The sequence below is a fragment of the Rhinopithecus bieti genome, unplaced genomic scaffold (genome assembly GCF_001698545.2).
Source record: "Rhinopithecus bieti isolate Rb0 unplaced genomic scaffold, ASM169854v2 scaffold_23748, whole genome shotgun sequence".
Classification (NCBI taxonomy): Eukaryota; Metazoa; Chordata; class Mammalia; order Primates; family Cercopithecidae; genus Rhinopithecus; species Rhinopithecus bieti.
This window is the reverse complement of record NW_016811596.1, coordinates 2854941-2879690: the sequence shown is the minus strand read 5'-3', so window position 1 is coordinate 2879690 and position 24750 is coordinate 2854941. Positions and strand designations below refer to the sequence as shown.

Below are 24750 nucleotides of genomic sequence, written 5' to 3'. Positions count from 1 at the left end.
CCCGTCTCGTAGTAATCATAGACTTTCACTATGGCTGGTTTCAGATCTCTTACTGGGACATCTTGCAGAACCGTGAAGAACAAGCTCAGTGTCTGATTTGACACCTGGAAAGCAAAAGTCAATTAAATGACCTTTCAGGAAGCTTTCTTCTCTCTTCGAATTAGTTTTAAAGTATTCACCTGTTTTTTGGGGAAAAGCTTTATCATCCTACAGCACACTATAGGGTCCTTAATTAAATTGTGCAGAAATCTCTCAGAGGGGATGATAAATTCTCCAGATTATTTCTTAAATAACTAACACAACACATATATTTCTGTCAATGCTGATACATAGCTCCTTTCATGGGGTGAATGATACATACTTTTTATTGGATGACTGTGTTCATTTTTAAATATCCAGAGATTTGGTATAGCTTCACTTCTCTGTCTTGCAGGAATACTTGTGTAGACTCAAGGAGGCATCTAAAAGGTTGATCTTTCCAGGCTTAAATTTCATAAAATTTGTAAACCATAATTCCCATCAACATGTGCATGAACAAACTCTCCTACCACACGTATCTATAAAATCAGATTGGTTTATTGGTGAACTAGTCTTATTATTTTATGGTTCAAGTCCTCATGGAGATTGACAGTTTTTTTTCCTTTCATATTGTTGTTATGTTGATAATTAACTAATAATTGACTAATCACAAGTGCTACTTCCTTATATTACTGGGTATCAAAATAACCTGTCAGCATAATAAACACATTCTGTGAAGATTTCTTGCTTATGGGGTTTTAGGAATATTCATATCCCAAGATCCTAATAAGCCATTTCTATCCATAATGCCTGGTGAAATACAAATAAAGGAGAGGAGAACATTCTTTTAGAGTTAACATTAGAATTCTGAAATTTCTAGCATGGAAGCGATGTTTCTAAAATGCATTTACCTTCCCAGATGTTCCCTTGGAGGATTATTATCTACGTTTTTTTTTTTTTGTTTTTTGTTTTTTTTTGCAGATAGACTGGAAGGTCTCTTACCTTATCCAGGTAAATCAAGACATGGTTGTTGCTGACTTCTGTCCGGCTCACATGGTTAGATCTTTCAAGCTGAAGAAAATTGAAACACCACAAATGTTAATAAATAGATGAAACCCCTGGGGAATCCACAGAAAAAATATTTTGTATTGCCAAAATAACCCTGAGGATAGAATTCTTCAAATGTTTTTTGTAAGCAAAGATAAAATGTAATACAATTAAAAATGAAAGGCATAACGGGTTCAATATCAGGATGACACAAGACCAATGTGTAAAGTTATTTATCTGACGAAAAGACAGCTAAGTATTCTAAACTTGGTAGTCACTCATATTTCAAAGTTCAATTCAGTTTCTATTTCTTCATAAGGAGTTTTTTTTCCTGTTTTGCTTGCTCTATTATTCTTTTAACTTCTGTAATACTTATAGTTTATGCCAGTCATTTTCATATTTTTCACTGGTTCATGTTCACATGTTTTATCTTCTTAACAAAATTCTGAGCTAAGAAGAAACTGAAAAACACCTGCTGACAATCTTTTTCTTGTAGTCACGGGTCCTAGCGCAGGGCTCTGCACATGGTGAGCATTCATACCAACACGTGATTATATTTCTGAGCTTGGAAAAAGCGTAAGGCTTTGATATTGATTGATTTTCGTAGTATTTTAATAATTAGTATTGTCTTATGCTCGGGATACATACAACATTAAATCAAACAGGGCATTCTGAGGTTATGATAAACCTACCATTTTCACTGTTGGCTTCAGGGGAATGAAGCCAGAGACCATCTTCACATCAACGATCGCCATGTTGGAGGCAGAGCGGCTCCCGGTATAACTGAGGATCCATGGAAGGAAAGGATTAGTGTTTTCTGTGTTTTTAAATATTTTCTTCTTCTATGTCCATGTTAAGCATTCCACAGCTCTAAAAGGTACATGTAAGTCTTCCCAAATATCTTATCCCAGTGGTTTGTAAAAGTGGTGTGTATAGAATTTTAGGAAGCCTATTGAAGCCACCGAGACCAGGCCCTGCTCTAGACCCGATGAATCAGAATTTCTACCGTGTGGAGGCTGAGGGTCTGCATTTTTTTTTTTTTTTTTGGATGGAGTTTTTTGCTCTTATTGCCCAGGCTGGAGTGCAATGGCATAATCTCGGTTCACCACAACCTCCGCCTCCTGGGTTCAAGCGATTCTCCTGCCTCAGCCTCCCGAGTAGCTGGGATTACAGGCATGTGCCACCACACCCGACGAATTTTGTGTTTTTAATAGAGACAGGATTTCTCCATGTTGGTCAGGCTGGTCTTAAACTCCCGACCTCAGGTGATCTGCCTGCCTTGGCCTCCCAAAGTGCTGGGATTATAGGCCTGAGCCACTGTGCCGAGCGGAGGATCTGCATTTTAAGAAAGCTTTACAGGTAAGGCACAGGCTGTTTGTGACCTCTAATCTATGCCCATTATTTTATTTATTTAATTTTATTGTCTTTCAGCTGACAAAATGATGTATATTATGAATAATAAATTTCAGTCTACATTATTTACAAAAGCAGCAATAATTTATAATGTTTACTTAAACACTGGCTTTCAACAAAACACTTAGAAACACCTAGCGTCTTGTCCCTGAGAGTTTGCATCTGAAATTTGGACTGCTTAATTTATTTTTTGGCATATATATATGCCAAATTAAATGAAATATATATATATATATATATATATTTAACTTTTAGGTTCAGGCGTACACGTGCAGGTTTCTTATCTAGGTAAACTCATGTCATGGGGGTTTGGTTTACAGATTACTTTATCACTTGGGTACTAAATTTTGTACTCAATTGTTATTTTTTCTGATTCTCTCCCTCCTCTCATCCTTCACCCTCAAGTAGGCTCTGGTGTCTGTTGTTCTCCATTTTGTGTCCATGTGTTCTTATCCTTTAGCTCCCACTTACAAATGAGAATGTGCAGTGTTTAGTTTTCTGTTCCTGTGTTAGTTTGCTAAGGATAATGACCTCCATGTCCATCAATGTTCCTGCAAAGGTCATGATCTCATTCTTTTTGATGTATGCCAGTTGTTTGTTACATAGATTTTGTCTTAACTGTTTTCCTCAATAGTATCCCCAACCAAGTTATATGTCTGTGGAGAGATAATTTTTTGTCAGATCTGCAGCTATTTAAATATTGATGCATATAAGTATGTCTTCCCCCAAAATTAATTGTATCATATATAACCTGAGATTTATTTATTGCCAGTAGGAATTCTAACTAAAGAGTCACTACTTCCTTCTAGTCAAACTTTTCAATAATTTTTCATCTCTGTTTTCAATAAAGCAAGAATAATATAGGATTTCATTACATAACAAGGAATTCAGGTCAGAGACAATGCGTAATATTTATTTAGTTGTTATTGAGGGAAATTATTACCCTTTAAACAATGAGGTTGCACAATGATAGATCCTGGATGGACAATGTAAACCCCATCATTGAGAAATTATATTATACCAACTTAAGAGAATACATTGCATTTTTAACGAATAGGGCAAACATCTACTATTGTACTGCTTTACTTAAAGAGGAGTTCCAGTACGAAGATTGGTGGTTATTCTTAGGATTAGGTGATACAGTCAGAAGGTCTTACCTGACATTTAGTGAGATTTGGAAGCTGGTGTGGGCTTTGGGTTCATCACAAGTTTCAGGCAGAGTCTGCACCCCTAACGCGAATGGGAACGCTTCCTTTTCTGGGAGAATATTGTATTTCAAGGATGTCTATGGAACATCAAAGACAAAATCAGTTTTTTGCCCTTTCCTAGAATTCCTCTCAACTTCCCTAACTCTTTCTCTGGTTTGCCCCATTGCTTTCTGAGTTAGGATTTCTCAGTAAGAACAGCTGCTGTCCTCATCTGTCCTCTGTCCTCACCTGCCCAAGAGTCTTACCTGGAGGTAGACACATCCTTCTCCTGTCACTTTCATGCTGTATTCCCCAGGCAGCTCTGGCAGTGAGACCTGCTGCAGTAACAGGCGGTTGCTGTTGTCCACTTGGAATTTGTTGGAAAATGTCCCTGAAGACTGGATAGTCACCTGTGCAGCCTTCCCAGTTCTGGTAAATGTGGCTGCTCCATATTTGGACAGAGCATGGAGAGCCACCACTGTGTCCTGGAAGAGACAGATGAGTGAGAGAACCCATTGGGTATTTTAAAGCTTTGAGGACTGAGATATTTTTCAAAGACCCATGTGAGGGACTTTGATTTCCTGCTTCCCTCACTGCTTAAATATTGGAGTTCTAATTTCAAGATTGATTCTAATCTTTAGATAGTTGAAGAGCCATAACATTCAAATATCTACCTTGGACTGTATGCCCTACACGTCTATTTTATTTATCAGAAAATTGATCCTTTTTTCTCTGTAAGTATATGTGGAACATGGAATGTGGAAAATATATGTGAATGATAATCAATTATTGGCATCAGCTATTTGCTAACACGTCTTTCTTGACAACTGTGGTCGTATCTGCCATCACCCAAGCAAAGTTCAGTCTGGCTCTCTCCCATATTAAACTGCTCAGTTGCTGAGGTCAGTGTCCTGGAGAGAACCCAAGGTTCTTTGCAGCCATGAGCAGAGTCATGCTTCAGTTTCTCCAAAAGAAATAAAAGATGAATATTATAATTATCTTATGGATTGAATGACACTTTTATTTGGCTTTCCCTTTTTATTGGGTGATTTCCTGTTCCCAGTGAATGTCTGCTGGTAGGTGTCCTCATCAACATTGAACCTGGATGGCCTCCTTCAAATAATGTATTTCTAAGAAATGAATGATAACCTTTAACAAAATTACTTAGTTTTTTTCACTCATATGATGAAAGATTAATACAATGGAAATAGGATGGGATGCCATTTTGTCACACTTTCTGTTTTAGGGTATATAAGCAAACATCTAAATTCTCTGAAGATAAAACTTCCTGCTGTGTACATATCGATGAATTGTTCAGATACATGGTTATATAGCTAGACTTAGGAGGTTGGATGAATCAAGACAGTTCTTTACGCTCCTGATGAACAAACGTTTGTGTATTATGAGGTGAACAGGGGGCTGGATGCAGTGGCTCACACCTATAATCCTCGCACTTTGTGAGGCCAAGGTGGGTGGATTGCCCGAGCTCAGGAGTTCAAGATCAGCCTGGGCAACATGGTGAAACCTCGTCTCTACTAAAAATACAAAAATTAGCCAGGCATGGTGGCACATGACTGTAATCCTAGCTACTTGGGAGGCTGAGGCACGAGAATTGCTTGAACCTGTGGGTGGAGGTTGCAGTGAGCCAAGATCGCACCACTGCATTCCAGCCTAGGTGACAGAGAAAGACTCTGTCTCAAGAAAAAAAAAAAAAAAAAGGTGAATAGGGGAAGCACAAAATGTGTAGTTTTGAAAAAAGCTTATTAAAGGGGACCGAAGAATGGAGAGATTTGTGAGGAGAGGTTGTTGGAGGATTTTGAGTAGAGTTCCTTTGAACAGTTTGAAAGAGACCCTATAGCTTCCAGGAGAATGGCAGGAGACATCTCCTTCATTCTGCTAATGTTCCACTGCTGCTTGAGGAAGGCAGTGCTGTTAGGGGAAATAGAAGGATAACACAGTGATGGGGTGCCGGAATTCTGAGCATTTCCTTTGGGCCCTTTTTGACTTTCATTTGCTTTTATTTCCCATTATCCTTGGATACTGAAAACTTTACCTCATTTCAAGTTATTGTCATCTTTATTTTTTTCTTCTTGGATGTGTTTGTTTCTTTTTTGTTCAAATCTTTTGCTGCCTGAAGGTGAAATCAAAGGTTTTGGCAAATCACCAACCTGGGTGGAGGAGAAACCGCCCTGGGAATTCTGCTGCTTCGTGATCCACTTCACAATGCTGGTTGCAGAGGTCAAGTCCTCCGAGGTTGGGGCTGGCTGGGCCGTGAGGTAAGCGAGGAGCACATAGGATGTCATCTCCACCTCAGCAGAGGGAGCCTGGGGTTCGTAAAAATGCCCCACTGGTGCCTTAGGTTTCTGAGGGCGCTCCCAGTGGACTGAGTTGTCTTAAAGGTGAGAAAAAGATATTTATAAGTGACTACATATTTATATTTAAATATAAATATAAAAGTACCCAAGCCAGTGCTGAAATGAGAATTGCATGCCCATTATAATCCCCTGAACTGTATGTAGATGCTTTTCCTTCTATGTAAATCTGAATTTGGTGTGTTTCAGCCCAGCTAAGGCAGAGATTGATGCTGGAGTCAGAAGCCTATGCCTATCTATGTTTTCAAATAGTTACTATAGTTGGGTTGGTGGGAGAAAGAAATGGCACAGCACTTGTCTCATTGGGTGTGGTTGTTTCCTATTTATGATGTTATATGATGTTATATTAGACCATAGCTGGAGTTTGTTACATTTCCTATAAAGCCTGTCTTTAGCGGTTTCTTGTGAGGATCACAGATCACATGAAATAGTAGAGTTTGTACTCATTCCATTGAAAAAAACAATACAGTAATTCTTGAAATACCAAAGGCTGACATGAATGTGAAACAATGGGAACCGATATACACTGCTGTGGGAAGCCAATTGCTCTTTGGTGATATTCAGCAATGGGGAAGATATGCTTAGCCCACTAATCAGTCATTATGCTTCTCAAAGTATAATTTGGAGAAACACAGATGCACAAGAAAACAGGCACATGAGTATTCATTGCAGCATTGTTTTTAGTAAGAAAACATAAAAAAATTCATGAGAGAAACTCGATGTGTAAATTATGACTAATTTATAGACTGTAATGTATTACACAGCAGTGAAAATTAATGAGCTGACTCTGACGTACTTGCATAGGGATCTTCATCAACATAATGTTGAACTTAGAAAATGAAAAGCAAACAAAAAACTAAGCTGCTGAAATATTCAAAAATGTTTCTCTTGTTTCTTGAATGAGAGAGAAAAAAAATCTTGTTTCTGTCACGATGAAACACATGTAAAGATTCTAAATATTAGTTAGGGACACATATGCAGAAAAATATAAAGAAATCCATGGAATTGTAATGACAAATTCAGGATAATGATTGCCTCTGGAGGTGGTAGTGATACACAAGGGATTTATTTCTCCAATATCGGTAATTTTCTATTTCTTAATCTATGAGATAGTTATATAGTGTTTTCTAATTATGCCTTTTTGTGTATCTATTATAAAATATTTCTCAATACATTTCAAGAAGAATTAATGGCTATCAAAGGAAAAAGGTAGACTATTTTAATGGACATCTTATGATTTGCATTTTATTTTCTATGTTTTCAACCCCTTATATAGACCATGGTATATGTAGAAGTATTGTGTGAATATGAGTAGACTGGGCAACACTATTGGTCTTATGAAATGGGCTTAAAATACCAGAATTCACTTTGGGAGGCTGAGGAGCGCGCATCACAGGGTCAGGAGATTGAGACCATCCTGGCTAACACAGTGAAACCCCGTCTCTACTAAAAATATAAAAAAATTAGCCGAGTGTGGTGGTGGGCATCTGTAGTCTCAGCTACTTGGAAGGCTGAGGCAGGAGAATGACGTGAACCTGGGAGGCAGAGCTTGTAGTAAGCCGAGATTGCATCACTGCACTCCAGCCTGGGTGACAGAGCGAGACTCTGTCACAAAAAAAAAAAAAAAAAAAAAAAAAAAAAAAAGAAAAGAAAATACCAGAATTCATTCAAGTAGTTACTTCCATGATTATTTTCTTATGTTTAAGGTTATACAATGTACCAGGTAAGAATTGGGCACATATTGAGAACTGATATGTTAGTAGTAATAACTAGTACTTTTATAGGATTTGCTGTGTGCCATTTACTCTACTGTTTTATGTATACCAATTCATTTAATACAACAGCTCTGTGAGGTAAATACTATTTTTATCCCCATTTTACTGATGAAGGAACTGAAACACAAGGAAGTTAATGACTTTCCCAAGCTCACATAGGTAGCACATTTTGGAGCTAGTCTCAGAGAATGCTCTTCTTATTAGCATACTATACAGATGGTCCCTGACTTACAATGGTCCCACTTAAGATTTTTCAGACTTTACAATGAGTTTGTCAGGATATAACCCCGTCATAAGTTGAGAAGCATCTGCACTACCTCTTGTCTTTTGATTTCTGATTTAAGAAATCCTAGATTTTATAAAATCACAATATGGACAAAATGCATATGATATATAGAAAAGAAGCGAGGAGACAGGGATCACAGGAGGTAGGAGTGAGGGATTTTTGCCATGCAGCTCTTGATACAAAGGATGGGCCAGGAGAAGGATCTCAGGTGTGCTCTCACCTTTCTTCACAGCTTCCTCATTAAGTGACTCGAGTACTTCCTTCCTCTTTTCCTGGTTACCTGCCAGGGCAAAAGCATAGGCCAGCAGTGCTTTGGTATACACATGGCTGCCGTGGGCCCCTTCTTGTGTCGTCTTCCAGGCTGATTCCAGGCAAAACAGGGCATTGCGGACAACAGGATGCTGTGAAGGCAGAACAAGAAGGGAACCGAGCTATGTAAACAGACATGCTAGTATTCCCAGGCAAATACACAGATCACAGCACAGAAGTTTTATAAACGCATTTTTCCAACTATTCCTCATTCTTATCGACAGATAAAACAGTATTTTTATCTGTTATTCTCACATTCAAAAGACATATCTTTAAGATTTTTTTTTTTTTGGAGTGGTGGTGGTAAATAGCCTAGGGGAATTACTGGGAAAATTTAAACCTTTCTTAAATGGGTTGACCAAATTCTCTGTAGATCTGGGAAGCACTGGCATTGCATAGAAGGAAAACTGACGCTTTGCTGTTAATAGGATAGTATTTCAGACAGCAGGTCAGCAGTTTCGTTGCATCCAGAACTCTCCTTCAGCAGAGGAATGAGGTGGTACCTACAGTGACTGGGAGAGGAATCTCCAGAAGGGCGATGGTGATATAGGCGGAGAGGGTCACTTCATCTTCTACTCCTCCCTGTGAATCCAAGAGAGAGATTTGAATAATTCAACTTTTGAGAATGCCATTGATTAGTTATTTCTATTCTGCTGTGTCATGGAATTCATCCTTACCCATATCCATCCCTATAGGGCAAAGTATCACAATCCACTTTTGTTCTATCCCCTCTTTTTTGGTGCCATCCAGGTTTTATTTTCTTCTGATGCTTTCCCTTAGAAATTTTCACATTATCACTTCCCTCCTCATCCTTGCCGGTATCATAATGGACAAATCAAAACTAGCTCCAGAATGATTCACCTTTATGGCATTGTTGAGCAGTGACCCAGAGCTCCTGAAACAGCCATTGTCCTTCTGCTTCTGGGAGAGCCATATGAGGGCTTGGGTAATGTGTGCTTCATCGATGAAGATGTAGGCTCGAGCTTGGGCAAAAGTCTTCAGAACAAAGGCTGTGAGCCTGACCAGGGAGGAAGCGATCATGATATTTATGTTGTTACGATGGTTTTATAACCACTTCACAGCAACAGGCTTCATATGATGTCAGTTAGCTAACAAAAATTCTTGTGTACTTAGAGATCTCATCTCCTTGATTAATCTTTAGTCTGCTTGATTAATCTGCTAGATTTAGTATTTCCTTGCTACCTCTCTCTTTGCCACAGGGAGTCTAAGTATATTTTATTTTATTTTAGTTCCGGGATACATGTGCAGAACGTGCAGGTTTGTTACATAGGCATACGTGTGCCACGGCGGTTTCTTGCACCTATTGACCCATCCGCTTAGTTCCCTCTCCTCACCCACCACCTCCCAAAAGGCCCTGGTGTGTGTTGTTCCCCTCCCTGTGTCTGTGGGTTCTCATTGTTCAACTCCCACTTATGAGTGAGAACATGTGGTGTTTGGTTTTCTGTTCCTGTGTTAGTTTGCTGAGGATGATGGCTTCCATGCAGCTTCATCCATGTCCCTGCAAAGGACATGAACTCATTTCTCTTTATTGCTGCATAGTATTCCATGGTGTATATGTACCACATTTTCTTTATCCAGTCTATGATTAATGAGCAATTGAGTTGGTTCCACTACTTTGTTATTGTAAATAGTGCCACAATAAACATACGTGTGCATGCGTCATTGTAGTAGAATGATTTATATTCCTTTGGGTATATACCCAGTAATGGGATTACTAAGTCAAATGGTACTTCTGGTTCTAGATCCTCGAGGAATCGCCATACTGTCTTCCACAATGGTTGAACGAATTTACATTCAAGTACTTTGAATTTACTTATTTTTGTTAGTTACTCAAGTAAGGCTTTAAATCTCTCTTATCTTTAGAGATTTCCTTCTGCAGATGACAGAATCTTCTCACATGCAGCTCTCATATGCAGTAACTTTTGATATTGCTTTACTTTAGGGATTTAAAAAATGTTTTATATTACCATTTCCTTCTCAATTGTTTCCTCCTATTAATGAATTCATTCTAAATCAAGCTGAATGACTTAGAATGTGACACAATATACACTGAAGTTAACATGGTTTATCTGGAAGTTATATATGTTCACTGGCAATATCATTTTAAAACTCATGGTTATGGTAGCTGCTTTAGAAAGAATAGCCATTTCAGAAAGAAAACCTTGGTATATTATTAATAGGATCAATTTTGGAAACAAGCCTAACATACATGTATTTGGATATCAGGTTTTCTTCTTGTTACCTTGCTACTCTTGGTGGATTTATCTAGTATAACAAACCATCGGTCTGATAATACATATCTGATAGTGTTGCTGTAAATATAATTGAGGTAATACATGTAAAAGAGCTGGCACACAAAAAGGAGCTCAAAAAATTGTTCTTTCCTTACCAGGTATTGCCCTGGTTCCTGCCATATTGCTCCCCAAAGGTGCTGTAGGAGCCATCATAGTGTTTGTAGTTCAACTGTCTCTGGTAACCTGGAAAGGAAGATTAATGAAACAGCACAATGGATTAATGTACATGCTGAGGGTGGAGAAATTACTAAAATACCTTGGCTTCCCTTGTGACATTTCTTAAATTTTGTTGTCATAGATAAGGAGTTTCTGAGCCTTAAACATTTTATTGGAGGTTGGAGAGTGGATAGTTTCCATGAAATTAACTATCATAGTTGCTATCATAGTAGGCTAAGCTAATGTATCATGGTATTCATAAGTAACTGAAACCTACTGGGAAATCCAGTTGGAATAACATTCAAGTTTTCCCTTACTCGAGTAATCACTCACCAGTGTTGAGATAGCCAATGGCCTTGGACTCGATCTCTGGAGTAAGCTGCTGTGTTTCATTTAGATAATCCAGAACATAGATGTTAGGAGCAAAGAGGACCATATTCTGCTCTCCACAGCCATAGGGCATCTGGAGAAGATTTTGTATGTTTTGCATGGCAGAGCCTAATATGTCTCCTAGAGAATGGGAGAGATGGGAAATCATAAAGCTTGGAGATTATCATCTATCAAAATCATTAAGCAGAAATAATTAGTTGAGCTTAGAATTTGAGAAATTTTAGGAAGGATGATTCTTCAGGGATAGAAGTATGATTGAAAGCAATAAACAAGCCCAAAGAAGAAGAGAAGAAAGAAGTTAAAATTATAGTGTTACTTTTAGTAAATATTTATGGCAAAGAAAAATAGTATAATAGAAGCTGTTAATGCCCAGATCCATTAGGGGCTGGAGACTCACCCAGAACTGAGACAGAAGCTCGGGCAGATTCTTCTACGACATTTGGTGGCAGTTTCAGGGATAATTCTTCAGATACCTCACCACCTAGAGAAATAAGCAAATCAGACATATGAAAATTATTTCTGCATTATATCTTTCTAAACAGCTCTATGACCCAGAAGCTAGGACTATGCCTTATATTAAACTTCTCTTGAAAAGTTGTCCTCCTTTAATACAACAGTAATATACATATCTTAAAAATGGGCTACTGGTTTCCTGTGATTTTCAGAATTTCTTCTTCAATGATCTTTTCAGTAACTTACGTAGAATTGCATCCCAAATAAGACAACAAATTGTAACAGCCTGGTGATGCTGTGATTCAGCTGCTGTCATCTGATGGCTGACACAAGATGGTTATCACAAGATGGTCATCACAAGATGGTCTATTTAGTCCCCACTGCCAACTTCCTTACTCAACAGTTGTATGGAGAAAATACCAACAACAAAACCCTATAAGTATGCATAGGTAAAGGAAAAATTACCCACAAAGTCCTGAATTCTATAATAATGCTATGTTCTTTCTTCAAATTTTGGATATAAAGATAGTATTTTTATGGAAGACCTAGAAAATTGAGGATAAGAAAGTGAAGATGAACAGTATTTGATGCGTTGAAAATAAAATAATTACTACTGATGAACATACATTTACTTCCATTTTAATCTTGGTAAATTATATGAAATGAAAATGAGAGAAGCATAGTATTTATTTTCACACTGAATTCCTTCCTCATAAAATTCATATCAAAATGTTTCTTAAAAAAAGCCATTTACTTAAGGGACAAATGGCCAAGCAAAATAAAATGTTTGACTCACTGAAAATAAAATAACCGCTACTGATGAACATACATTTACTAAAATTTTAATATTAGTGAATTATATACAAATGAAAAATGTAGCAATTATCTTCCCTTTCTCATAAAATTAATATTAAAACTTCTGTAAAAAAAATGCCATAAGCAAAGTTAAAAACACAAACGACCAAGTGAAAGAAAATATCTGCAACATATTCAACAGATAAAGAATTAGTGTCATACAACTGAGTCAGAAAAAAACTACTCAAAAGACAAATGGCCAAAGATTATAAAGGCAATTAATAAACATGCAAAACTAAGGTCATGCTTGTAAATAAAAAAATATAAATTAAAACAACAGCAAAATTTTTTTCTAAATTTTGGCAAAATTAAAATTAAAACTTTGATGGTAACAGATGATGGCAAGTATAACACTATGGTAATGTATACTGGTGGAAGTATAAATGCATTTGGGTAATAGAGGAGGATTTTCTTTTTGTAGTTCTATTAAAACTCAGAATAAAGCAAGATGATGGACTAGAAAGTCTCAGGATCTTCTCTCCCTCCACAGAAAGTCCAACTGGCTACTATCCACAGATCAGAAAATCTATTTTGAAAACCCCAATACTTGGAAACAAGTCTAGGACACATACATTGTTCACAGAACTGAGTGAAGACAAATTAGAAGGGTAGGAAGAATGGTCTCACTTTGACCATGTCACTGTTCCCACTCCTTTAGGTTAGCACAATGCCAGATAGAGAGGATTCCCCTGGGGTCACAGTTTCTACAGAGGGGAAAGAGAACCAGAGGTAGACATCAAGATTCTCAAGTATTCAAAGACACTTCTCAGGAAGCCCACTCCGGTCTCATTTCACTGGGAACACTGGAAGTAATGGCATGACTAGACTACCTGAGGTCAGGTAGAGACAAAGAAGGACAGAGCTCACAGTGACCAGCATGTGGATTTTAGTAGCGCTTCTGTGTTTCTGCCAGCTATGGCACTCATTCAGAGACACCAGCCAACTGCATAGCCCATCTGCAAAACTGAGCTGGTCACTTTCAGAAGCATGGTGGGAAGTTCAACCTAGCTTGAGTTTCCAGATGACCAGTCTGTAAGCCCAGCTTCAGAGCTTATGCCAGTGACCCCACCCAGGTAGGAGACACCACCTCTGTGAATTTCATAGAAGTGTAGGGGTTAAATATGCTTGACCTGGGAGTCTAAAGGGTGGCTCAACTCAGCCAAAACCTCACTCCATGGCTCCATTCACAAGGGTGGGGTAGCAGTCCTCTATTATGCACATCTAAGAAGTATAGTATTTATTTCTGTCCAACCCAAGCAACAACACCACCTAACCTCACAGCCCAGATTGTGACCCTGTCTACCTTAAGGTCCCAAATAGCAGAATCATCCAGCCAGGCAATATATCTTGTGACTGGCCTGACCAGAGGCCCTTGCAGTACCCAGCCAGCAGCTTCACTAGATAGCAGAGACCAAACAGTGATCTTGCCAGACAGCAAGGCATAACCAGTGGCCCTACCAAACATAAGAGCAAAGGCAGTGGCCCAGCCAACTAGGGAACCCATGAAAAGCTCTGCCTGCTCAAGGTTGTCACCAACTGATCTTTCCAGAATTATAGGCTAGACTAAATAGCAAATGTTTATCCCTGCCAAAGAATACCTATAAAGGCCAGAAGAAGTGGCTTCCTCCTCAAATGCACAAACAATGCAAGGACAAAGGATTATGAAGAATCATGGAATCCTGACACCTCCAAAAGAAACTGACAAAGCTCAAAAAATTGACCTCATAGAAATGAAGATCTATGAAATCACTGACAAAGAATTCTCCTCTTGAATAATCCTCTTGAAGAAATTCAGTGGACTACAAGAATATATAAATACAAAATTAAATGAATTTGCAAAACAATACACCAACAAAGTGAGAAGTTTGACATAGAAATAGAAACAACTATCTGCAACTTAGCTAATATTGTAAAATAAAAAATAAATAGAAACAATTAAAAAGAAACCAAATAGAAATCCTAGAAATAAAGAATACAATGACTTTATATAAAAATACAATAGAAAGCTCAACAGTAGACTTGGTCAAGCAGAAGAATCAGTGAGCTCAAAGACAGAATATTTGGAATTATCCAGGCAGAAGAGCAGAAAGACAAAAGAATGACGAAAGCCTATGGAAATTATGGGACATCATCATGAAATCAAACTTTTGCATTAAAGAAAGTCCAGAAGAAGAGGCTATAAAGCATATTTAAAGCAATAATGAAAAAAAAGAGTACAGAATCAGGAAAAAAAAAAGAAAAAAAAGCAATATGGCTGAAAACTTCCCTGATCAGGGGATAGATGCCAGCATCCAAGTACAGCAGGCACAGAGGTCTCCAGTGAAATTCAAATGAAAGAATTGTTCACTAAGACACAATAATTAAACTATCAGAAATCAAAGACAAAGAAAAAATTCTGAAAGCAGAAGGTGATAAGAAACATATCACATACAAAGGAATTCCAATACAACCATCCATGGGTTTTTAGCAGGAACCCTGCAGGCTGAGGGAGAGTGGAATAATCTATTCAAAGTGCTGAAGGAAAACAAAAATATAAACAATGTGTAATCAAGAATTCTTCATCCAGCAAAGCTGTCTTTTAGAAATGAGGGAGAAATAAAACATTCCCAGACAAACTACAAGCTAAGGGAGTCGTCAACATTAGTCCTACCTTCAGGAATTACTGAAGGGAGTTCTTTAAGCTGAAACAAAAGGCTCCTAATTAACAATACAAAAACACAAAAGCACAAAATTTAACGGTATAAGTAATGCAGAGCCATATTCAGAATACTCTGTGACTGTAATGATGGTATTTAAAGTACTTTTATCTCTAGTACAAGGGTTAAAGGACAAAGTGTTAATAACAAGCATAGCTAAAAATAAATGATCAATAAATACACATTACAAAATGATATAAAGTCTGACATCAAAGACATAAAATGTGTGTGGGGGAGTGAAAGAATACAAAGTTAAGTTGTTATCAGCTTGAAACTGACTGTAAACGTCATAGTAACAGCAAGGCAAAAATCTTTAATAGAAGCACAGAACAAAAATTTTAAAAGATTCAAATCATACCACTACAGAAACCATCAAACCACAAAAGAAGACAGCAAAAGAGGAACAAAGAAGCAAAACAACCGGAAAACAACAAAATGGTAGTACCAAGTAATTTTTTAAATTAATAATTACCTTGAATGCAAATGGACTAAATTTCCCATTTAAAAGACATAAAGTGACTGAATGGATTTAAAAAACAGGACCCAAACATATGCTAATTACAAGAGACTCACCTAATTTTTAAAGACACATATAGACTGAAAGTGAAGAGAAGGAAAAAGATATTCCAGGTAAATGGGGACTAAAAGAGAGCAGGGGTAGCTATACTTAGATTCAACAAAACAGACTTAAAGTCAAAAACTGTACAAAGAGACAAAGGAGAACATTATATAATGATAAAAGGGTCAATTCATCAAAAGGATATAACAATTGTAAATTTATACATATCCAACATTGGAGCACCTAAATAGATAAAACAAAGGTTGAAGGGAGAGACAGATTGCAATGCAGTAATATCAGGGAATTTCAACATCTCACTTTAGAGAATGGATAGCTTATCCAGATAGAAAATTAATAAGAAAATGTTGAACTTGACTAACACTTTAGATCAAATAGACCTAATGAATACATACAGAACATTTCATCTCAAGCACACAAGAAACATTCTCCAAGATAGATAATATTTTAGCCCACAAAACAAGTCTTAGAAAATTTAAGAAGACTGAATCATGTCAAGTATCTTTTCTGACCACAATACTATGAAAACTAGAAATGAGTAACAGGAAGAATTAGAAAAAATTCACAAATATATGAAAATTAAACAACATGCTCCCAAGCAGTCAATGGGTCAATAAAGAAATTTAAAAGGAAATTCAAAGATATCTTAAGACAAATGAACACGGAAATGGAGCATAACAAAACATAGCATAAAGTAAAAGCAATTCTAAGAGGAAAGCTTATAACAATAAACACCAAAAAAGAAGAAAAATTTCCAGTAAAGATATTAATGATACTCCTCAGAGAAGTAGGAAAAGAAGACCAGACTAAGTTCAAAATTGGCAGAAGAAAGGAAATAATAAAGATTAGAGCAGAAATAAATCAAACAAAGACTAGAAAAAGAATACAAAAGATCAATGAAACTGAGTTTTTTTTTTTTTTTTAAAGAAAGACAGACAAAAACTTCTAGCTAGATTAACTAAGAAAAAAGAGGGAGGCCTTAAATATATAAAATCAGAAATGAAAGAGGAGAAATGATAGCTGATATCACAGAAATACAAAGGATCATAAGAGACTACTATGAACAAGTATACACAAATAAATTGGATAATTTAGAAGAAATGAATGCATTCCTAGACATATACATACTACCAAGACTGAATCATGAAGAAATAGAAAATCTGAACTGACAAATAATGAGTAAGGAGCTTGAATCAGTAATAAAAAGTTTTCCATTAAAGAAAAGCCTAATAACTGTTGGCTTCACTGCTAGGTTCTACTTATCATTTAAAAAGAATGAATACCAATCCTTCTCAAACTCTGCCAAAAGACAGAAGAGGAAGGAATACTTTCAAGCTCATTTTATGAGGCAAGCATTACCCTGATACCAATGTCATAAAAAGACATTACAAAAAAGAATTATAGGCCAATATTCTTGATGAATATAGATGCAAAAATCCTCAATAAAATACTAGCATACCAGCTAAGCATGGTAGGATTGCTTGAGCTCAAGAGTTCAAGTCCAGCCTGGGGAACATAGCAAAAGCTCATCACTTAAAAAACTAAACCAACCAACCAAACAAACAAAATAAACTAGCAAACTAAATCCAACAATACATAAAAGGATCATCTACCTAGTCAAGTGGGACTTATCCCTGAGATGCAAACATTGTTCAACATATGCGTATCAATAAATGTGATACATCACATTTACATAATGAAGGGTAAAAACCATATGATCATCTTGTTAGATGGAGAAAAAGTATTTGACAAAATTTAATGCTCTTTTATGATAAAACTCTCGCCAAATTAAATATACAAGCAATGTTCCTCAACACAATAAAGGCCATATATGATGAACCTATAGCTTACATACTTAACAGTGAAAAATTGAAAGACTTTCCTTTAAGATCTGGAACAAGACAAGGATACCCACTGTCACCATTTATTTTCAAAGTAGTACTGGAATTATCAGCAAGAGCAATCAAACATGAAAAGAAATGAAAATATACAAATTGAAAAGGAAGAAGTAAAATTTTCACTGTTGGTGATGACATTATCTTATATATTGGAAGCTCAAAAGACTTCAAAGGGTTGCAAGAACTTATAAATGAATGAAATAAAGTTACAAGATACAAAATCAACACATAAAAATCAGTAGTATTTTCTATACACTAACAATGAATGATCGAAAAAGAAATAAAAACAGTCCCATTTACAATATCTATGAAAAAATATGTAGAAATAAATCTAATCAAGGAGGTGAAGTGTACACTGAAAACTATAAAACACCGATGAAAGAAATCAAAGAGAACACAAATAAATGAAAAAAGCATACAATGTTCATGGATTGGAAGAATTAATTATTCCATTCCATTTTAAAAAAGAAGAACATGCTGCCATTTAGGGCAGCATGGTTAAATCTGGAGGAGATTATGTTAAGTGAAATAAATCAGGTACAGGAAAACAAATATTGCATGTTCTCATTTGTATGTGGAAGCTAAAACATTCAAATTCACAGGAGCAGAGAGTAGAATGGTGGTTATGGAGCATGAGGCTGGAGTAAAAGGAAGATTGTGTTCAAGGGACACAAAGTCTCAGACAGAAGGAATACATTTTTTTCTTTCTGGGATCTATTGCACAGCATGGTGAATATAGTTAATAATAGAGTATTGTATGTTTCAAACTTGCTTAGAGAATTTCAAATGTTCTCACCACAAAACATAAGTATTTGAGGTTAGCTTGATTTAATTATTTCACATTCTATTCATAAATCATAACATCACTTTGTATGCTGTAAATATATACAATTATAAATGGTCAGTTTACAATGTAATTAAAGAATAACAACCACCAACCAAACAAATAAAACTATGCATATCTATGCATATGCTCTCTGATGCAGGAATTTTTAACATTTTGGTATGTACCCTAGCTGTACTTGCATATGTTCATAAGGAAGCTATTATTATAATTAATTAACAAATTTTTTTAAAGCTAGCAAATAGTTGAAAAAACCAATATAGGAAGACTAAAACACTAAGCAGAATTGTGATGTATTTATATTATAGGATTAAAAGCAATTAAAAGGAAAGACCTAGATCTACAATTTGACATAGATAAATCTCCAAGACAGGATGCTGAGTAAAAAACAAACAGTGATTTATACAATGAAACTTATACAGTTTATTATATGGAAATCACACATCCACAAACATATACATCTACACACATTATTTCTAAAGATAAATGGATGACAGTTAAAGTACTGAAAAATGTTCGGGGGGTTAACATTAACCTTTAATATGATGTTCTTTTTTGTTTTTTTTAAATAAGAATATATTTTTGTATAATTAGGTAAGCAAATTTGATTATGTTGGTAATTAAAATGAAATTAAATAAAGCTATTTGATGATTAGCCCTTACACCCAAGAGATAAATCAAAATAAGGAACGCAGAAATGGAGAAGTCATGATAAAAGGATTGAATGATAGGTACTCAATTCACTTAAATGTAGAAATAAGGCTAAAAGATGAGGAAAGTGTGGTTTTAGGATACATTTTATATGTTACATCTTGGCCACAGATGAATAGGTAAAGTATTTAGTATTTAGTATGAAAAACATACTAAATAGAAATTTGTAGGTAGTCAGAGAAAAGCAATGAACATATGTATGGTGTTGATTCAGTGTTGGTTTGGGGTGAGAATGCGTTGTGCTGATACATTTCTTAGTGTATTAAATTTTTACTGTAAGTTTCTTAGTGTATTAAATTTTTACTGTAAGTTTTACTGTAAGTTTCTTCTCAAATGATCGATAGAGCATTAAGTACAGGATAGGCATCAAACAAACATTAATATGACAATAATGGTAAAGGCCATGACAACTTTTTCTTTGGGAAATAGCAATCCCATTATCAAATACGGTTGGCTATGCAAAACTCAGTGTTAGAATGCCCCAAATTCAGCCATCCAGATTGCATTACTAATTATTTGAGGAAACATCCCCTTTGGTGATATTCATTTTGGTTCTACCCACTTTCTACCTATGCCCATACCATACACTGGTCAGAAAGTCATTTGATGTTTGCATAGGTGCTACAATAGATCAAGACTCAGAATGCAGGCCTAGGGATATTCTGATCAAATTACTTGGCCTTCCTAAGAACTGTTTTCCCCATTTGTCAAATGCATTGATGCTGCTTCAAGTCTTAGATCACAGAGAAAGTGTAGGAATAATATATAAATGTTCTTTGAACTTTAAATGTTAGACTTTAATGTTTTTTAAATTATGATGGTTGACTCTTACCTGATGGACAAAGCAGGGAGTTGAATGTTTTTTCCTTCTCTAGTCCTTCAGGCTTTAGATAAAAGAAAGAAAAGTTAGTGAGAATGGACGGACCTTTAGAACATGTGTGTTAACGGAGGGACCACAGATATCTGGATAGTGAAGAGAAGGATTTGAACTGTATTATCTAAGAAAATTCTGTACATATAAGCAATATATGTAGGAGGTAATTTTATGCAAGAAAGTAAATCAAAGGGAGCCTGGGCATGGTGGCTCACATCCATAATCCCAGCACTTTGGGAATCTGAGGTGGGCGGATCACTTGAGGCCAGGAGTTCAAGACCAGCCTGGCCAACGTGGTGAAACCCTGTCCCTACTGAAAATACAAAAATTAGCTGGGTGTGGTGGTGCACGCCTGTAATCGCAGCTACTCAGGAGGCTGAGGCACAAAAGAATTGCTTAAACCCTGGAGGCGGAGGTTGCAGTGAGCAGAGATCCTGCCACTGCACTCCAGCCCGGGTGATGGCAAGACTCTGTCTTGAAAACAAAAACAAAAACAAAAAACACCCCAACAAAACAGAAAGTAAATCAAGAGACAGAGAGATACATGAGAATAATATTATAAAATATCCATATATTATTATGTTACCCATATATATTATTATATATTATTATGGACTATATATTATTTAGGTTTCCTTACTTCAACCAACAGAGGCTTGATGATTGTGTCTTTCCTTCCATATTGAGGGACTGAAGCCACCTCAGTTCCACACAGCTCTTGAGACTCTAGCGCCTCTGCACTCACAGTGAAATTCACATTTCCTGAAAAAAAAAAAAGGCCAATAGAAATGAATGCCATCTTCCCCTTCCTCCATGCCTCCAAACTCAAGATTTATAACTGTTCAATGCTCTGTAAACTTTTGTTTTATTAAAACACAGAAGCAGGAATGGAAACATGCAAGTGAGAGGTGAATGATACTGGGAATTCAAGGTGGAGATGTTGAGGGTATCTTTATAGGTATCTTAGAATAAAAGACAAAGGAAAAAAATCGCAGCATCTAGCGGTCTTTTCCTGAAGGAAGTAGCACTCAGTATAAGGTTCCCACTGCCATATGCAATCTTTGAGTAGAGAATTACCTCTAGGAGTTTTTTGCTCACCTAATGATTTTGGGGTTATTGCCCAGGACACAGTTTGCCGCCCGTTTGCACAGATGCAGTGAGGCTCTTGTTCCTTCTCCACTGGGACAGCTAGGAAGGCGGGAGAGGCTTCTAGCTGCACACTGACCTGAAATCACACATAAGAAAGAGAGTAGAGGGGGAAGGAGAACAGAGGGAGAACGGGTTTGAAATAAAGCATCTTGAGGAACTGGTTGGATTTCAGGTTGCCTCACATTAAAGATGATATAAATGAAGATCAAATACCTGAAATACATTTAAGTGGATCTGACATGTAAATCTGAGTTACTTTGGAAGCAACCTGCTCTGTCACATGATGGGACCAGGGGAAGGGAAAGCTAATGATGGCATGCTGCTCTACCTCTTTGGTCTGGGACTTTGACCATCCCCTCAGATCTCCCAGCAGAGGATACAAGACTTATAAACAGTTATGGTTTCAGCAGAGGTAAGATGCTCACAAACAGCTTTTAAAATTAGGTTTAATATAATGAATGAGCTATGAAAAGTTAAATATATGAGATCGTAGAGGTTGAAACCTTATGGAATCTGTCGGGAGAATAAAGTACTGACTTTTGTCATCCCTGTCGGAAGTCTTCATACCACACAAATACTAACTTTGAAGCGTTATAAGGGCTGGAAACTTGCTTTATGGTGCAATTTGGTATTTGGAGATCTCACAACCTGCAACTTATACAATCATGAATATCTAGTAAGCATATTTTGCATACAAGAGTTTGTCAGTACTCCTAGGAATGCAACTTTTAATTTACTTGATGGCTACCTTGTGTTTAACTGAGGAAAGAGATCCTTACCCGGATGCATTTGGGAAGGTAATTTAGGACCGTGGCCTTGAGTGTGAAGGCCTCTCCACGGATCACAGAGTAGGGCATTGTGAGCTCCACAAAGAAGGGCTGGAAGGCTCGGAGAGAGGCAGTGGAAGAGATACCAAGTCCAGCGTCTTCAGACAGGCAGAAGGCCCCTGCCTTCCACTCGGTGATGGTGTCAGGGACTGTTACTCCTACCTCAGCCACACCTGCCGAGCTGGAGAGGAGGGAAAGTGAAGGATAGAAATTAAGCAGTTAAATACATCCTCTCTAGGGAGAGGATCCCTAGGAATGATTCTACTGTCATGACTTAAAAACACTCAATAGAAATACCAATAACGGAGAGTATAATCAAGGATTGAGATGGGGAATATAAGGTCTTTTCTTCCAACTGTTTTTAATTGTAGTATATCAGAATTGTAGCATAATTTTTTTTACAGACAATATAGTTATAAATGTAATATGCAGTGTGAGATTGTTCTTAAGTTCTCTTCCCAAAAATGCTGTTCCACTGAGGGCTGCTTTATAATTTTAAATTCTACTACTATTGTGTATAGTGGGCCTGACTGAATCTGTATTTAACTCAGGATTGCCAACCAATGAGGGATCTCTTACAGGCATTAATCTGTGCAGTACTTGGTTATATTTGGTCCTTATGCCCATTTTCTGGAAATCTTAGAATTAAATTTCACAAAATTTTTTAGCTCTGATGCAATTAGATTAGTAAGACTTCTTAGCTGATGTATTTATGTTAAACATCTCCTGAAATTAGCAATGCGTTTGAAAGAAGTACTTCAGTACTGAAAAATTAGCTAACAGCTCCTAGTTAGGCTTCGTCTACCCACTTCCTCAGTTGCTGACTGAGTGTTGGGCTTCTAACTAGCCTGCACGGGGAAGCAGAAGGGGCAGGGAAACGATCGACTTACAGGAAGCCTGAGAAGCAGCAACGGCACTTCCCATGCCTCCTTCCCCCGGCTCGCCCCATAGATAAAACTAGGTCTCCAGCATAACCCTGGGAATAATTTGTCTATGCATCAAGCACCCCAGTGTTTACAGCTCCTACCTAAGGGTCTGGCTCCTAAATCACCTAGCTCCAGGAGTAGATGGAGCTCTGCAATCAGGAGTCTCCCTAGACCACAGTGAACACAGAGGTGGTTTTAAATAGGCCTTTGAGCAATGCCAGTGGCCACCCGCCCCCAACCACCCCTTGGCTCAATACAGAGAGAACAGGCAAAATCTCCTAGCTTCCGGTCTCTCCCTCGAAGGAGTTTGTCTACACACATTTCTCGCTGCCCCCTAAGGGTTGGGCTTCTAAACAGTCTGCATCTGGGAGTGAAAGGGAGAGGTAGACAAGACTCCAGGAGCCTGAAAGGGAGCATATGGCCATTCCCACTCCTTCTTCCCACCTGCCCCACTGGCTTGTTTCAGGGATAAAACTCCATTTCCAGCATCTCTTTGGAAGGAGTTTCTTCACTCTCCTTGGTACAAATGCACATTGCCACAGCCATTATGGAAAACGGTATGGAGATACCTCAAAAATTTTAAAATGGAAACTACCATATGTCCCAGAAATCCCTCTTCTGGGTATACTCCCAAAGGAAATGAAATAGGCACCTTGTAGAGATATATGTGTTTTGGTGTTCATGACAGCATTATTCACAGTTGTCAAGATATAAAAACAACCTAAGTGTCTGGGTGAATGGATAGATAAATTGTGGCTATGCATAATGGAATATTATTCAGCCTTAAGTGGAAGAAGATCCTGCCATTTGCGACAACATGGATGAAGCTGGGGGAGATTATGCTAAGTGAGATAAGCCAGACATAGGACGAATACTGCATGATCTTACTTGTATGTGGATGCTAAAAGAAGTTGAATACATAGGAACAGAGAGTAGAACGGTGGTTGGGGTTACACGGATGGGAAGAAGCAGGTCAAAAGGTACAAAGTTGAAGTTATGTAGGATGAATAAATTTAGAAATCTAAAGTACAGCATGAGAACTATAGTTGATAATATAGTCAACTATAATGACTATATAGTTGGATACTGAAACTTGGCTAAAAGGATAGATTTTAGGTGCGCTTGCCACGCACACAAAAACAGGTAACAATGTGAGCTAATAGATGTGTTAATTTGCTTGACTGTAGTAATCATTTCACTGTGTGTATGTGTATGTATATCAAAACATCATGTTGTACATCATAAACAAATAAAACAATAAAAACAGAAAAACTAGCAAAGAATTGAAAATAGTGAGAGACCTCTATCGTTGCGTATTGCATGTGCAGGAAGTTACTTACTTTACCACCACCAAATCCCAGATCCATGTCTCAGGGAAGTACTTTCGTACGGTCTCTGTGTGAGGCTCTTCAACTTGCAGCTTGCGTGCCTGGCCTCTTCCCATTGCATCTGAATCTATGTTGGGTAAGGGATAAGACACTACAATAAACATACAGATAAAGCTTATGAGAGAATGTAATAGTTGCCACCAAAAAAAACCCAAATCGTCTAATGAAATAGAGAGGAACGAGGAGACGGCACTTGGGTCATTAGGGAAAGCTTCTTTGAGGAGGAAATATGTTGGATGTTGGATGACTTATGAAGTATCAGAATAAGCTAGGAGTGGCCAGGT

The 24750-nt window shown here is 37.2% G+C and overlaps 1 protein-coding gene across 2 annotated transcripts in view; it reads right to left on the bottom strand.

Annotated features, from left to right (window-relative positions):
* Positions 1 to 24750, bottom strand: part of A2M (alpha-2-macroglobulin) — a 46323-nt gene that overhangs the window by 1030 nt on the left and 20543 nt on the right. For both annotated transcript variants that reach the window (XM_017894257.1, XM_017894256.1), the window contains exons 18-34: positions 24419 to 24533; positions 22105 to 22333; positions 21275 to 21401; positions 20817 to 20938; positions 20135 to 20186; positions 11666 to 11749; positions 11212 to 11388; positions 10818 to 10905; positions 9269 to 9425; positions 8915 to 8989; positions 8319 to 8499; positions 5834 to 6057; positions 3932 to 4150; positions 3636 to 3763; positions 1758 to 1848; positions 1021 to 1089; positions 2 to 104 (exon numbers count right to left, since the gene is read on the bottom strand). In XM_017894257.1, coding sequence (XP_017749746.1) covers positions 2 to 104; positions 1021 to 1089; positions 1758 to 1848; positions 3636 to 3763; positions 3932 to 4150; positions 5834 to 6057; positions 8319 to 8499; positions 8915 to 8989; positions 9269 to 9425; positions 10818 to 10905; positions 11212 to 11388; positions 11666 to 11749; positions 20135 to 20186; positions 20817 to 20938; positions 21275 to 21401; positions 22105 to 22333; positions 24419 to 24533 — 2241 coding nt within the window. The remainder of the gene's footprint in view (position 1; positions 105 to 1020; positions 1090 to 1757; positions 1849 to 3635; positions 3764 to 3931; positions 4151 to 5833; positions 6058 to 8318; positions 8500 to 8914; positions 8990 to 9268; positions 9426 to 10817; positions 10906 to 11211; positions 11389 to 11665; positions 11750 to 20134; positions 20187 to 20816; positions 20939 to 21274; positions 21402 to 22104; positions 22334 to 24418; positions 24534 to 24750) is intronic.